Below are 14,354 nucleotides of genomic sequence, written 5' to 3'. Positions count from 1 at the left end.
TGAGTGAGAAGAGGGCGTGGTGAAGTAGCCTAAAATCTTCTGATTGGACGGTCTGACTGTAGCGCTACCGTTATTGGTCGATAACCTTCTCTGTAAACATTTAATTGGTCAGTCTGCACGTCAGTAGTCCTTGTTTACGTCAGGCAAAGCTCATGTACCTACCCTCATCTCGAGCAGCTATGCCGAAACGTAAATGTAAGTTCTCGGGTGAATTAAAAAAGAAATGCCCATGTTTTGTGCAGCAAATAAAGGTGTGAAGGATCTAAAAGCACACATAGGTTCAGCTAAGAATACAACAGCACCGGGGGCGTGACCTCATCACCCCCCCCCCCCCCCCCGCGCGAGACGTGTCCTCTTTTTCACCATCTCAGATCTGGTCACTCTACATTAATCCTAACCTTTTGGTCCCACGACGTTGAATCTTTTTGTGATTGTGATTTCTGAGAGTTTCCTCTACAGGAACACTGTGTCCTTTTGGATGATTTTCAAAAATAGCATTGATTTGTTTTTGTTTTTCATACAATGCTGCATCCCCAAAATAAACTGTGATAAGACAATCACACAAAGCCGTTCGTTACAATGTTTCTTAATGTGTTTATCGTGGTTTAAATGCGGTGACACAGGTCAGTGCTCTGAATGCTGTTGTGAAGACAGAGGATAAATCCTGGAAAACGAAAGTACTCTGTACAACACACACACACACACACACACACACACACACACACACTCAGCTCTGTGTACAATTACAGCCACGCCTCCTTTAAAGCCTGGGCGAGGAAGAACACTGATTCTGAGGAAACGAAACTCAGTAGAGACAGAAGCTTCAGCCAGAGCGAGAGACAGAGCAGATAAGATATTTTAAGGTAAATATAGCTGTGTGGTTAATATTATGGTTTGTTATTGTTATGTTCTCATGGTTTGTGTTTGTATGATCTGTTCAGCTTAAAACAGAGCCAATGAAAACCCTCCTAACTTTATTTAAGATGCTGAAAACAGTTAGTGCAGTATCTTTGTTTATTATTGCGCTGTGGTGAGCAGTTTCCTTAAGTTTTATGTTTTGTTGTCTTTATTTTATTATTCCTCCTGAATATTTGTACAGCAACCTGTCCTGCGTTTTTTCAAGATATCAACACAGTTTCTGCTCTGACACATCTGTCCTGATCTGGAACAGCGGGCTTATGTTCAGATTTTAGATGCAGTAGTAAATGGAATAGGAATGCTCTCAATAACTTCATCTGGTCAGTTTTCAAGCTGTGTCCACAGGAATTCACATGGTCAGACCTGGGTACGCTAACACTTCTAACAACAGATTTCAGTGTCATAACATAGATACCTTAGAACCCATCTTGGATAAAGCATTTCTTGCTCCTGCAGCGTTAAAGCTGGACGCACCAGACCTGACAGGTTCATGGACCTAAATTCTGAATAGTCTGTGTCTGAAGTGTGTCTCTGCTACCATCAGGGCCAATCGGCATTAAAGGTTTGTAGCTATAGAAACCGTGGCAGGAAAACCAGAACCTCCGGAGGAAACCCACACAGATGCAGGGAGAACACACCTCCAGTTCCTCAGAGACAGTTACCCAGAGCAGGGCTTGATCACACAACCTCTCTCTCTCTCTTTCATTTTAACTTTATTGTTGTGATTATATTTTTAATTTGATAGACACTTCTAATACAAATAAAAATCCAATGTGTTGATCTTAAATTATTTATTTTATTGTACATTTAAATATTTATTATTCAAAGCTTCAGTCTTAAGAAAGGACAATGTGATTAATTATAATTAAGTTCTAAAAAGCGGAATATTTTTAGGCTTTGTCTGGAACATGGCCGCCATATTGAAAGCCGTCATTTTGGATCAAGTTTTTCTAATGGGAAAGTGGTCGTGCAGCATATCAAAGAAATAAAAAGGGTGTCCTGTGTGTGTGTGTGTGTGTGTGTGTGTGTGTGTCTCAGTCTTCTGTCTACTCACGTGTGTGTACTCATTCAGGAGGAGTAGATATGTCTCTGCAGGTGTGCCCATGTGGGTGGAGTAAGGTGACGTCCTACAGAGGGTTGAGGATTCATCAGGGAAAGATGAAATGTGTGGGTAATTACTGCCATATGGCTGCAGCCCCACGGCCAGTTTCCTACCAGAGCTCTCAGAACATCAGCAGCTCTCTACTTTACTCGTTCAACAGGGTAAATCTGACTCTCTCTCTCTCTCTCTCTCTCTCTCTCTAGCTCTCTGTCAATAATCAGTCCAATATTTAATAAAAACCCTTCTACAATAATGCTAATATAATTTTTAATTATATATAATATCTGCCCTCTGTCACATCCTGGCCCTTTCTTGTTTGTTTTCCCCCACCATGTGGCTCTGTCTGTCTGTTATTGTCCATGTCTCCGCCTTTGTCCCGCCTTTGTTCTGCCTCCTTGTCATTTTCCCTCGTTATCTGTGTCAGGTGTCTCTTGTTTGTTCATGTATTTAAGTTCCGTTGTTGTCACTTCCTGTTATCGGTCATTTGTTGTTGTTTGTCGTTCTCTTACACGTTTCATGCCCCAGTCCTGTAGTGTTGTTTCGTGCTCTTTTCCTATGTTCTAAGTCGTGTTATTTCGTGTTTCTCCTCAAGTCCGTTTGTTTTGTTATTTCTATAATAAATTGTGTGTTGTAGTGAGTGTGTCCGCCTCCATTGGTCCCCCCTCGTGTCTCCGTGACACCCTCATAGAAATGGAAGGAGTTACCTATTACTTCCTGAAAATCTTGTTAGTTTAATTCCACTGTTTCTTCCTGTGTAAGTTCAGCACCTGAAGCCCTAACCAATGGTGCAGCTGAAACACCTATATATTTGATAATTTAATAGTTAAAATGTTTTGTAATTTAAATTATTCTCTTTCTACATTCAAATCTAATCTTAAATCACACTTAATCTGCCTATCTGTCCTGTCCTGCTATATTTAGTTCTGTCTAAGTGTACCATCATGGTGGTCTAGTTATCTGTCTTTCTATTGTGTATTACAAATTGTAAGCGTCTTTGAGTTCCCGAAAAGCACTGTATAATTACAAAATATTATTATTATAATTTCAAATTATTATTTAATAAACTTAGTGAAGGTGTAGAAGGTTGACTTCCCAGTGCTCACAATCTGCTCAAACTTAACCATCCGCACTTCTGACCTCTTCCAACAGCCACAGCAAGTCTCTACTACTGACTATGACCCTCTCTTCAGACCAGCCACACGTTCTGACCTCATCCGACAGTCACAGCAAGTCTCTACTACTGACTATAACACTACCTTCCGACCAGCCACACGTTCTGTTGCTCCGCAGCCGGAGTTACCTGTGTCCATCTCCCGCCATTTGACTTGTTCCATCTGCACGGACGTCCCCAGTAACCCCGTCACCACCAAGTGTAGCCACACCTTCTGCAAAATTTGCCTTGACCTCCATCTGACCGTGAACAACAGGGCATGTCCAGTCTGTAAAGAACACCAGCCGATGAAACCAAGGGTCAATCTCATGCTTAAAGGAGTTCTGGAGGATTACGGCACGTTGCAGAAGCGCAGGACCAAAGAGTTCAGCGTGGAACCAGATGACGTCATCTTCTGCACCGTCCGTGTGGAGAGCGATACAGACACAGTATCTATGGTAACTGAAAGAGGCAAGAGAGAGGTATGTGGGTGACATTTTGAGGTTAAATGAAATTGATTTGCATGTGAAAAATACATAAAAGAACATACACAATTCTTTATTTGTCACCCAATAATCACATTTATTTCTTATGAAAATATAAAATTACTGGGCATTGAACAATGTACAAAGACAAGATAAGGCTTTATTTATATAGCACACTTAAAAGACAACAAGTGTCAACCAATGTGCTGCACAAAAAATAAATAAATAAATAACCAACTTAAGAATAAATAATAAATTTAATAAATTAATATCCATAATCAATTCATTCATTCATTAACCGCTTATCCAGTTCAGGGTCGCGGTAGGTCCCTGGAGGGGGCGCCAGTCCTTCACAGGGCAACACACACACTCACACATTCACTCACACCTACGGACACATTTGAGTCGCCAATCCACCTACCAGCGTGTGTTTTTGGACTGTGGGAGGAAACCAGAGCACCCGGAGGAAACCCACGCAGACACAGGGAGAACACACCACACTCCTCACAGACAGTCACCCGGAGGAAACCCACGCAGACACAGGGAGAACACACCACACTCCTCACAGACAGTCACCCGGAGGAAACCCACGCAGACACAGGGAGAACACACCACACTCCTCACAGACAGTCACCCAGAGGAAATAGATGAAAAGGACCACAAAATATCTCTGAGAATTCAAATGCCATAGCATATTAATGAGTTTTTAAATTTGTAAAATTTCTAAAGTGTCTTCTACATTTAACTCGTCTGTTACAGTGAACACACGCATACACACACACACACACACACACACACACACACACACACAAACACAAACAAACCTGACACAAACTATAGCCATTTACTCCTCCATACAGATACACTACAAAGACATTTCGAGTCTCTGAATTACCCTGTGACTCTCTGCTCACTGTGGTGTTAGTATACCTTTTATTATCCAAGGACTGTAAAATCATATTAAACGAGCCCAGATCATCACAGTGAGTCAGTCACAAACACAAACTCAAAATGGGGGAAACCTGGCAATGGGAATCTCCAGCGGGAGGTTTTGCCCTTCAGCTTGGAAACATCTTGAACCTTGTTCTCCAGGTTGCAGTTTCGGGATCAGCAGGGTGAGAGGCGTGGCCTTGCTCTGAGGTAGTAATATGAATGTGGTTATTCACAGTTGATTACGCAAAATAAAACTACTGCTTGTTTGAGCAAATGGCTACATTTGAGTAAACAGACACAACTGAAAGTATATGGTTGTTAAAAAATGGAAATGTGTTAGTTTCTCTGAACTATGACATTCAGGTACAAACATTTGACTTGTGGGATTGCTTTTCGTACAAGAGGAGACCTTGCAAATGTGTGTGTGTGTGTGTGTGTGTGTGTCTGCTCCTTACAGAAGTTGGCCAAAGTTATAAAAGACCTGGAGGAGAGAATACAGCAGCGGAAGGAGAAAGTGAAAGAGTTTGAGCGCTCAAAAGCCGAATGTCTGGTGAGTATCCCGAGCTACCACCTGCTCAACAGCTTCTACTCTTATAGATAGGCACTAGCTTAGATGTTGGGACACTACAGTGAGGATTTGATTGTACACTAATAAACATTGGTGAGGTCTTATATTGGTCATATTTCCAGGCCCTGTGTTCTGAAATCTTCCTTTCTTTTTTAAAAAGGCATGCATTTCCAGCTCGTTATGAGCAGTGTACAGTAGGGCTGTGTGATATTGTATCGTTCACAATAATATCGCCATCAATTTTTAAATGATTTTAAAAATCTATATCGTGATAATAGTGATATTCCCACTTGTTTACATAATGATGGCATACAGTTACCTGTAATATGGTGCTTTTATCTACAATAAAAACATGGTAGCATGTTAGAAATGAAGCCTTTAATATTATTAATATATATTTCATTTATTATAATTAATACTGAGGGGCAGCACGGTGGCGCAGCAGGTAGTGTCGCAGTCACACAGCTCCAGGAGCTGTGGGTTCGATTCCCGCTCCGGGTGACTGTCTGTGAGGAGTGTGGTGTGTTCTCCCTGTGTCTGCGTGGGTTTCCTCCGGGTGCTCCGGTTTCCTCCCACAGTCCAAAAACACACGCTGGTAGGTGGATTGGCGACTCAAAAAGTGTCCGTAGGTGTGAGTGTTTGAGTGTGTGTGTTGCCCTGTGAAGGACTGGCGCCCCCTCCAGGGTGTATTCCTGCCTTGCGTCCAATGATTCTAGGTAGGCTCTGGACCCACCGTGACCCTGAACTGGATAAGCGCTTACAGATAATGAATGAATGAATAATTAATACTGATATAAAATTTATTTTGTTGCAATAGTCTGTTCTTGAAGTTAATACAAGTATTGTTCAGGGTTTTGTTCGTTTTGCCAAAAATATTGTTATCGACATAATACCCTGAAATATTGTGATATCATTTTTGGGCGATATCACCCACCTCTAGTGTACAGGTTTATTACAAGGGTATACAGGTGATATTTATAGTATATAATGCATTTTACTTGTGTTCATGAAGCATTGCTGTGAGGATTTGATTCCATTTAACCACATAAACATTAGTGAAGTAACTTTTTTCTAGTCCTGTTCCTAGAAAACTGAGGCATTTTGTGTACTATCCGATGCATTATTAACTCTTTCCAGGCTGTGATTGACCGGGAGCAGGAGGAGATAAAGGAGGTGTTCCTGGCTGTGAAGGAGGTGGTGCAGAGGGCGGAGCAGGAGGCTCTGAGGCCATTAAAAGAGAAGAAACAGAGGGTGGAGAGGGAGGAGAAACAGCTGAAGGAAGAACTCCAGAGAGAGATCATTAACTTCAGTGAGAGAATATCCAAATTAAAGAAGGTCAGTCTCAGACAATAATCTGAAGACTCTGGGGTCCAGGAATGAGGGTCCAGGGTTTGGTTGTTTCAGTCACATAAATATTAGTAAAGTCAGATGCTGATGTTGGACTCAGTTGTGGATCACACACCCCACTCAAGCTCATTCCAAAAATACTAAACTGTGCTCCATTACTGCAGAGAGTACTGCTCCACTGCTCCACAGTTCGGTGCTGGAGGGTTATATACCTGGCTAATCAGTGCCTGTCTTTGGGCGCAGTGACCATTGCATGCTTTTCTGTGGAGGTTATGTAAGTGGTGTCCATACACACAGCATTTAAACATGATCTGTTCCTCTCCTTCCTCAGAGCTATCCCTCCGTCCCAGCTTCAGACAACGCCAAAGACTGGACAAACGTTACCATGGATACAGACCTGTCTTTGAGCACCTTCAGAAAAACAATGAAGACCTTGATGTCCGACATCGAGACTGAGCTGGAGAAACTCTCCAACATTGGTGCGGGATTTTCCAGTGTTTCCACAATTTGTTTCTAAAATATTTGCATGTGTTAATGTGTTTCTCCTTTTCCTCACAGAGATCCAGAGGATCAAGAAGTTTGCAGGTAAGAATCATCATCAAATACTTACTGTCAGAACAGAACCTCAAACAGGAGACTTTCCAGGGGAAGAACTGAGCGTTCTCAATTTTCAGTGAGAGGCAATGGAACAGGGCGATATTCAAAGCTGTAGTGGAGTGTTTCTATTGGTCCGTTCCTCACACAGTTTGAATGGCAAAATGACACGTGATAATAATACAATAATAACAATAATCACTAATCCCTAAAGTACTGACCCAAACCTGCCCCCTAGAACAGATGTAAGTTCAAGACTCTGATTCTTAATCAATCTGGTAAACTGGTTTAATCTGGTTAACTGGCTGAACAGAGTCGATGTCCAAAGAAAAATCTCAGCTTTTGTGGATGTTTAATATTACTACACCGTTTTAAACCAGCAGCTGTCCTTCACAATTTATGAACATTTCATGATGAATGATCCGATAGGAATTCTCCAAAATTCTCCTTGGAATAAAGTCTTTTTACATTGAAATCCACTGAAAATACAGCTGTACAAGGGTCCTCTTATATCTATTTTCCTAATCCTCCATCTTAGGAGAGGAATATTTAGTGTATGTCCAGTGCAGCCATTGTGGACCAAAACATGAGCACATCAGCAACCAGCTTTCACAGCTCAGGTCAAAAACAGCAGTATGTCATTTTACTAGCAAAACATTTGCAACGATATTCAGCTTTTATTTATTATTGAATATTTTCTGTAAAGAGCATCACTTCATCTAGAAGAGGTCAGCCACATTTCTCAACTGGGGCTCAGTGTAAAGACTGTTTAATAACATCTGGAGAATCACTGGACAAAAATCAGTAGAGACCGCTCCATATCATAACCCACATGTCTTTGTCCACTCTTTCAGTGGATGTAATTCTGGATCCAGACACTGCTAACAGTCAGCTGCTTGTGTCCAGCAACGGTAAAGCAGTCAGAGACTCTGGACGCAAGAAGGACGTCCAGGACACTCCCGAGAGGTTTGATCTGTTCGGCAGCGTCTTGGGCCAGAATAGGTTGACTGGCAGCAGGGCATTCTGGGTAGTGGACGTTGGGGACAAACAAGGCTGGGACATTGGTGTGGCCAGAGAAGACGCTAATAGGAAGGGGAAGCTGTGTCTCAAACCAAGCCAAGGCTACTGGGCTATCGTTCTTTACGATGGGGATCATTACGTAGCGCTAGAAGATCCTCTGACTCCACTAACTCTCCAGGAAAAGCCCCGGAAAGTGGGAGTGTTTGTGGACCAACGGGAGAGAGTGGTCTCCTTCTATGACATTGAGGCTAAAACCCACATCTACTCCTTCACTGACTGCGGGTTCTCTGCAGTGATTCGGCCCTATTTCAGCCCTCATCTGAACCAGGCGGACAGAAACTCAAGCCCATTGGTCATTTGTCCAGTCGACCACAGTGACTGACGTACACAATGAGCCGAAAGGTTTTAGACACTCATCTAAACTCTGTTCCAAGGTAAAGGGTGTTATTAACATGTTGTCCTCCTGTGCTGCAGTAACAGATTCTATTCTTCTGAGTCTGACTCATTCCAGAAGATACAGCGTAGAGCTCCAGCACTGAAGTCTGTTCTCTACAGAGGTCACCATTTCCGCACTTATGTAACTGTAGCACTTAAAGCACTTCGATCTTTTGTTCTTTATTCAAAACTTTTTTTGTTATTGTGTTATATTTTTACATAAAGTGACTGTATATCAAGTTTGTCAGGGATTCTTTGCTTCTTATTGTGTTTTTTTTTCCTTTTTGGTTCTGAAACTGAAAAAAAAATAATAATCATTATATAAAAGCATTATATATTGAACTTTAAATAGAATGTTTGCTTACCTACAAACTTGTTTATAAAAAGCAATAAAAAGAAGAATCTGTGATTTATGAATTCTCTTGTATGATTATTTTAAGTGACAGAATCACAAAGAACATGTGTCTGATGTTTTCACTGTCAAACTTAACTGTATTTTTAATTCGAAGCACATTTTGGAATTGATGCCAGCAGCATACAAAAAAGAAAGCTGGCACAGAGAGAAAATATTTTACACCCATTTGAAACATCCCACAACAAGTCGGTGAAAATAATAGGTTTCAAAATAGCACCCAACAAAGGCTGTGTTTTGCAAGTCAACAGGGAATATGGCTTTCCACTTTACACCAAACAGTGAGAGAATGGACAAACAGTTCAAAAGAACATTTCTCAACACAAAGCTGTAAGAAAAAATATGCTTCATGGTCTAATCCACGTAGGGAAAGACTGGGAACCACAGTTCACCTTGGTAGATGTTGACCTTTGAGCCCTCAGACAGCACTGAATGAAAAACCATCATGCCACTGTTATAATTAAAGCCACGTATCCTCTGGTGTACTTTGGAAAACTGGTGTCATTTAATACGGTCCACAACTTCTTCGGGAAACACAACGTGAAACACTTTTATGCAAAGAGAAAGTTACATACGCACCAAATAAAAATCATATCCATTGAACAAGTTAGTGTTACATTTGTGTGTGATTTGTTAGGAATCTTTGCATAAATCTTTCTGAAGGATTTGGGATTGTTATATTAGGACAATGATTATTAACCATGGGGGTGGTTACACAGTACATTTCCCCAGTGATAATTAGGAATCTGAATGTGTGAGTGTATGCCGCCTGTCAGGAGCGAGGGGCGGATAGAAGGAGGGCGGACGCACTCGCTAAAACACAGTTTTTTAATAAAGGGAGATAACAAAACAAAGAACGAAAACATACAGGGAAACAAGGCAGGCTAAATTAAACTAGGGAGACTAAACAGGGCAAACCGGACTGACAGACTAAAGAGTTCACAAAATAACGATAGGAAAGGAAACTGCGACATGAAACAACGACTAAGAAAACAAACACGGAGAAACTGGAGACAGACGGACAGACCAGGAAACACGACCGACTAGACATAGGATAAATGTGAAATGAGAAATGTACGACAAACAGGACGTGACACAAGAGGGCTTAAATACAGACACAAACGAGACACACCTGGACAGATAACGAGGACGGGCTGACACATGACACGGACGAGGAGGCGGGACGAGGGCGGAGACAAGGATATAAACAAAACATAGCCATGTGCGAATAAAGCACATGGCGGGGACAACAGACTGACAGGACGAAGGCGTGACAGATGCCCCCCCCCAAGAACGCGCAACTCCCGGGCGCGTACTCCTAAACCCCCCAGGAGCTGGCACTGGAGAGGGCACGGAAAACAAGACAGGACAACAAACCAACGGGTGACAGGACTCAGGACAGGACGGGAACAGACACAGGAGCTGGGGACACGACAGGACCGAATATACGAGACGGGACATGGGACATGACAGGAGACTGACAAAGGGGGGCAGCAAGAGACGAGAACGGACTGGACAGGACAGGAGTGGACACATGGGACTTGACAGGGTTTTTGACATTGGACATGACACTGGATGGAAACAGGGACTGGACAGAAGACGGGACAGGTGACAGAACTTGGTGCTGGGACTGGACGGGAGCAGAGACTGGTGACAAGACACTGGACAGGATAGGAACGTTAGACTGGACAGGGGTACGTGACTGGACAGAAGACAGGACAGTTGACATGACTTGGTGCTGGGACTGGACGGGAGCAGAGACTGGTGACAAGACACTGGACAGGATAGGAACGTTAGACTGGACAGGGGTACGTGACTGAACAGAAGACATGACACTAGACTGGAACGGAGACGGGACTGGAGACTGGACAGGGGATTGGAAGGGAAACTGGGCCTGAGACAAGACAGGTGACTGGACATTGGACGGATACGGGAACTGGACGTGAGACAAGACAGAGGGTTGAAACGGGGACTGGACAGGAGACGGGACTTGAGACTGGACAGGGATTTGAAACAGAGACTGGACCGGAGACAAGATGGGTGACTGGACATTGGACGGATACGAAGACTGGACATGACTAACAGGGGACTGAACCGGGGGTTGAAACATAGACTGGACAGGGCTGACAGGGGACTGGACATGAGACAAGACAGAGGGTTGAAACGGAGACGGGGCTTGAGACTGGACAGGGATTTGAAACAGAGACTGGACTGGACTTGGTAGGGGAACAGGGACCAAGACGTTTACGGGGACAGACATGAATACAGTAACAGGTACAGGGACAGAGACAAAGGCTGACACGGGTACTGGGACAAGGACAGAGACGGGAACCATGACAGGGACAGACAAGGGAACCAAAATAACAGGGCGGTGCCCAGGACTGGCTAATGTCTGTGTGGCAGTCTGAGGAACCAGCCTGGGCACAGTTCTGGGGATCGGCCCTGAAGTCCTTCGGGCCGACCTACGGACATGGACAGGAGAGGCCGTAGCCACAGTCACGGGGACAGGAGAGGCCGTAGCCACAGTCACGGGGACAGGAGAGGCCGTAGCCACAGTCACGGGGACAGGAGCGGCGTTAGCCACAGTCACGGGGACAGGAGCGGCGTTAGCCACAGTCACGGGGACAGGAGCGGCGGGCGCCGCCGTAGTCACGGACACAGGAGCGGCGGGCGCCGCCGCCGTCACGGACACAGGAGCGGCGGGCGCCGCCGCCGTCACGGACACAGGAGCGGCGGGCGCCGCCGCCGTCACGGACACAGGAGCGGCGGGCGCCGCCATCACGGACACTGGAGCGGCGGGCGCCGCCATCACGGGGACTGGAGCGGCGGGCGCCGCCATCACGGGGACTGGAGCGGCGGGCGCCGCCATCACGGGGACTGGAGCGGCGGGTGCCGCCATCACGGGGACTGGAGCGGCGGGTGCCGCCATCACGGGGACTGGAGCGGCGGGTGCCGCCATCACGGGGACTGGAGCGGCGGGTGCCGCCATCACCGACACAGGAAGCCCCGCAGCAACGTCCACGGGGGCAGGGGAACCTGCGACGTCCTCCTCGGAGGCAGGGGAACCTGCGACGTCCTCCTCGGAGGCAGGGGAACCTGCGACGTCCTCCTCGGAGGCAGGGGAACCTGCGACGTCCTCCTCGGAGGCAGGGGAACCTGCGACGTCTTCCTCGGAGGCAGGGGAACCTGCGACGTCGTCCTCGGAGGCCGGGGAACCTGCGACGTCGTCCTCGGAGGCCGGGGAACCTGCGACGTCGTCCTCGGAGGCAGGAGAGCCGCGCGCCGCGCTCTCGAGGACAGGAGAGGCGCGTGCCGCGCTCTCGAGGACAGGAGAGGCGCGTGCCGCGCTCTCGAGGACAGGGGTTTGTGCTGCTCGCCTGGCTCGCGCTGGAGCTGTAAAGGGTTTAGGGGGTTTCACAGGCGCACCCATTAGATCACCTCGAGGTGCGCCCCTGTTAGCCTCAGACCTCAGAGGTACGGAGGTGAGGCTAACAGCCCCTACCCTTAACGCCCCCCCAAAAATTTCCCCGGACCTGAGGGGGTAATCCTCCAGCGAGGGGGGGACTCCAGCACGCTTCTTACGCCGACTCTTTCGACTCGCGCTGGCGTAATCACTCGATTCACGAGCTGCCTCCTCCTGTAGGCGTTGATTAACGCTGGCGTGTATCTGCCGGAGCCGACTACTCCATATTGCAGCCCTGTCGAACATATTTGCTGTGCTAGCTGCGTCCTGGTGGTCGTACATTCTGTCAGGAGCGAGGGGCGGATAGAAGGAGGGCGGACGCACTCGCTAAAACACAGTTTTTTAATAAAGGGAGATAACAAAACAAAGAACGAAAACATACAGGGAAACAAGGCAGGCTAAATTAAACTAGGGAGACTAAACAGGGCAAACCGGACTGACAGACTAAAGAGTTCACAAAATAACGATAGGAAAGGAAACTGCGACATGAAACAACGACTAAGAAAACAAACACGGAGAAACTGGAGACAGACGGACAGACCAGGAAACACGACCGACTAGACATAGGATAAATGTGAAATGAGAAATGTACGACAAACAGGACGTGACACAAGAGGGCTTAAATACAGACACAAACGAGACACACCTGGACAGATAACGAGGACGGGCTGACACATGACACGGACGAGGAGGCGGGACGAGGGCGGAGACAAGGATATAAACAAAACATAGCCATGTGCGAATAAAGCACATGGCGGGGACAACAGACTGACAGGACGAAGGCGTGACACCGCCCTGTGAAGGACTGGTGCCCCCTCCAGGGTGTGTTTCCCACCTTGCACCCAGTGATTCCGGGTAGGCTCCAGACCCACCGCGAACCTGAACTGGATAAACAGTTACAGACAATGAATGAATGAATGAATAATTAGGCATCTGCCCTCTTTGTCAACAGTGGTGTTTGCTGGTGACTTAACCACCTACATTTAATTTTAGCTGGTGTTTGTTAAATCTCTTGGAGTCTCTTGGAGAAAAAAATGAGCTGATAGTGCTTGTATCTGAGGTAGACCTTTGCCTCTTTAACTAAGAACACAGCAGCCTCTTATCGTACCTTCTCCAATAATTAACAGTTAAAGTAAGACCAGAAAATAACGACTGCTGTACTGCAGCATCAATGTCAGGAAAACAAGCCCCTTGTTGTGAATCACCCTCAGCTCGACAGGAAAATCAAGGCTAGTCCTGCTGTATCTAGAAACACACCATGTATTGGCCCAAGCTGAAAGTCTGGAAAATCTTGAACTCTTGGCTACAGAACGTGAGAAATTTAAGCTCTGTGTCTTACTTCATTCCAGACCGTGGACCAGAGGCGATTGCTCTAAGACTGCAAGGGAAGCTCAGTCAAAAAATAAGTGATCAAATATATACTGTTGTGTGTACATGTCATTGAATAAATATGCACTACAACGCGCTCAACTTTTGTTCAGAATCAGCTTCTTATCACTGGTAAAGATGCGGCTTTCCTCTCAATCATTCCCGTAGCTTCACAGTGCTTTAAACAGCGTCCACAGAGTTCAATAGCAAAGCAGCGAAGTGCAGCGAAATGAGACGAGTCATTGGATAAATGCTGGGCTTTGTCCCGCCCATCGGACGCTCAGCGTCTCTGGGGGTCTATGGGGCAGTGGGCTGGCCTCGGCTGGCCCGGACGCTCAGATTCTGCATGGTGATTGGATGATCTGTCTGAGGCTGAATCCCTTTTTGATTGACAGCGAAATGAGCGAATCAGCGATCCTTTGGTGTAAAGATCAGTGGGAGCATTACATTTTCATTCTGTTCTGAGTTGAACCAGACTTTCTTAATCCTCTTAGCGGCATTTTCTTTGTTAAAAACGACTAGTGACAAATCGAGCTTCTATTTCTGGTGGGTTTTTTTG

General features: G+C 45.7%; 1 protein-coding gene across 3 annotated transcripts; it reads left to right on the top strand.

Moving 5' to 3' along the window:
• The first annotated feature begins 796 nt into the window (after nt 1-796).
• LOC136686232 (E3 ubiquitin-protein ligase TRIM21-like) lies at nt 797-8,920 on the top strand. 3 transcript variants are annotated; one of them, XM_066659865.1, is made up of 8 exons: nt 797-863; nt 1,957-2,181; nt 3,170-3,652; nt 5,046-5,138; nt 6,294-6,491; nt 6,835-6,982; nt 7,062-7,088; nt 7,952-8,920. In XM_066659865.1, exons 2-8 carry the CDS (start codon nt 2,002-2,004, stop codon nt 8,497-8,499), a joined length of 1,677 nt encoding a protein of 558 aa, XP_066515962.1. In that variant the 5' UTR covers nt 797-863; nt 1,957-2,001; the 3' UTR covers nt 8,500-8,920. The 3 variants fall into 3 exon arrangements, with proteins under 3 accessions (XP_066515962.1, XP_066515963.1, XP_066515964.1); XM_066659866.1 differs by having other exon boundaries at nt 828-863; nt 2,000-2,181; XM_066659867.1 differs by having other exon boundaries at nt 836-863; nt 2,014-2,181.
• Nucleotides 8,921-14,354: the final 5,434 nt, after the last annotated feature.

The sequence above is a fragment of the Hoplias malabaricus genome, chromosome 2, assembly GCF_029633855.1.
Source record: "Hoplias malabaricus isolate fHopMal1 chromosome 2, fHopMal1.hap1, whole genome shotgun sequence".
NCBI lineage: Eukaryota > Metazoa > Chordata > Actinopteri > Characiformes > Erythrinidae > Hoplias > Hoplias malabaricus.
This window is presented reverse-complemented; position numbering and strand designations above follow the sequence as displayed.

Bases quoted from the DNA above. Each gene is read 5' to 3' on its own strand.
- LOC136686232 (XM_066659865.1), top strand. From the start codon at position 2,002: ATGTCTCTGCAGGTGTGCCCATGTGGGTGGAGTAAGGTGACGTCCTAC. The intron at 3,653-5,045 runs GTATGTGGGTGA...TGCTCCTTACAG, and splicing joins CTGAAAGAGGCAAGAGAGAG to AAGTTGGCCAAAGTTATAAA. The intron at 7,089-7,951 runs GTAAGAATCATC...CCACTCTTTCAG, and splicing joins GAGGATCAAGAAGTTTGCAG to TGGATGTAATTCTGGATCCA.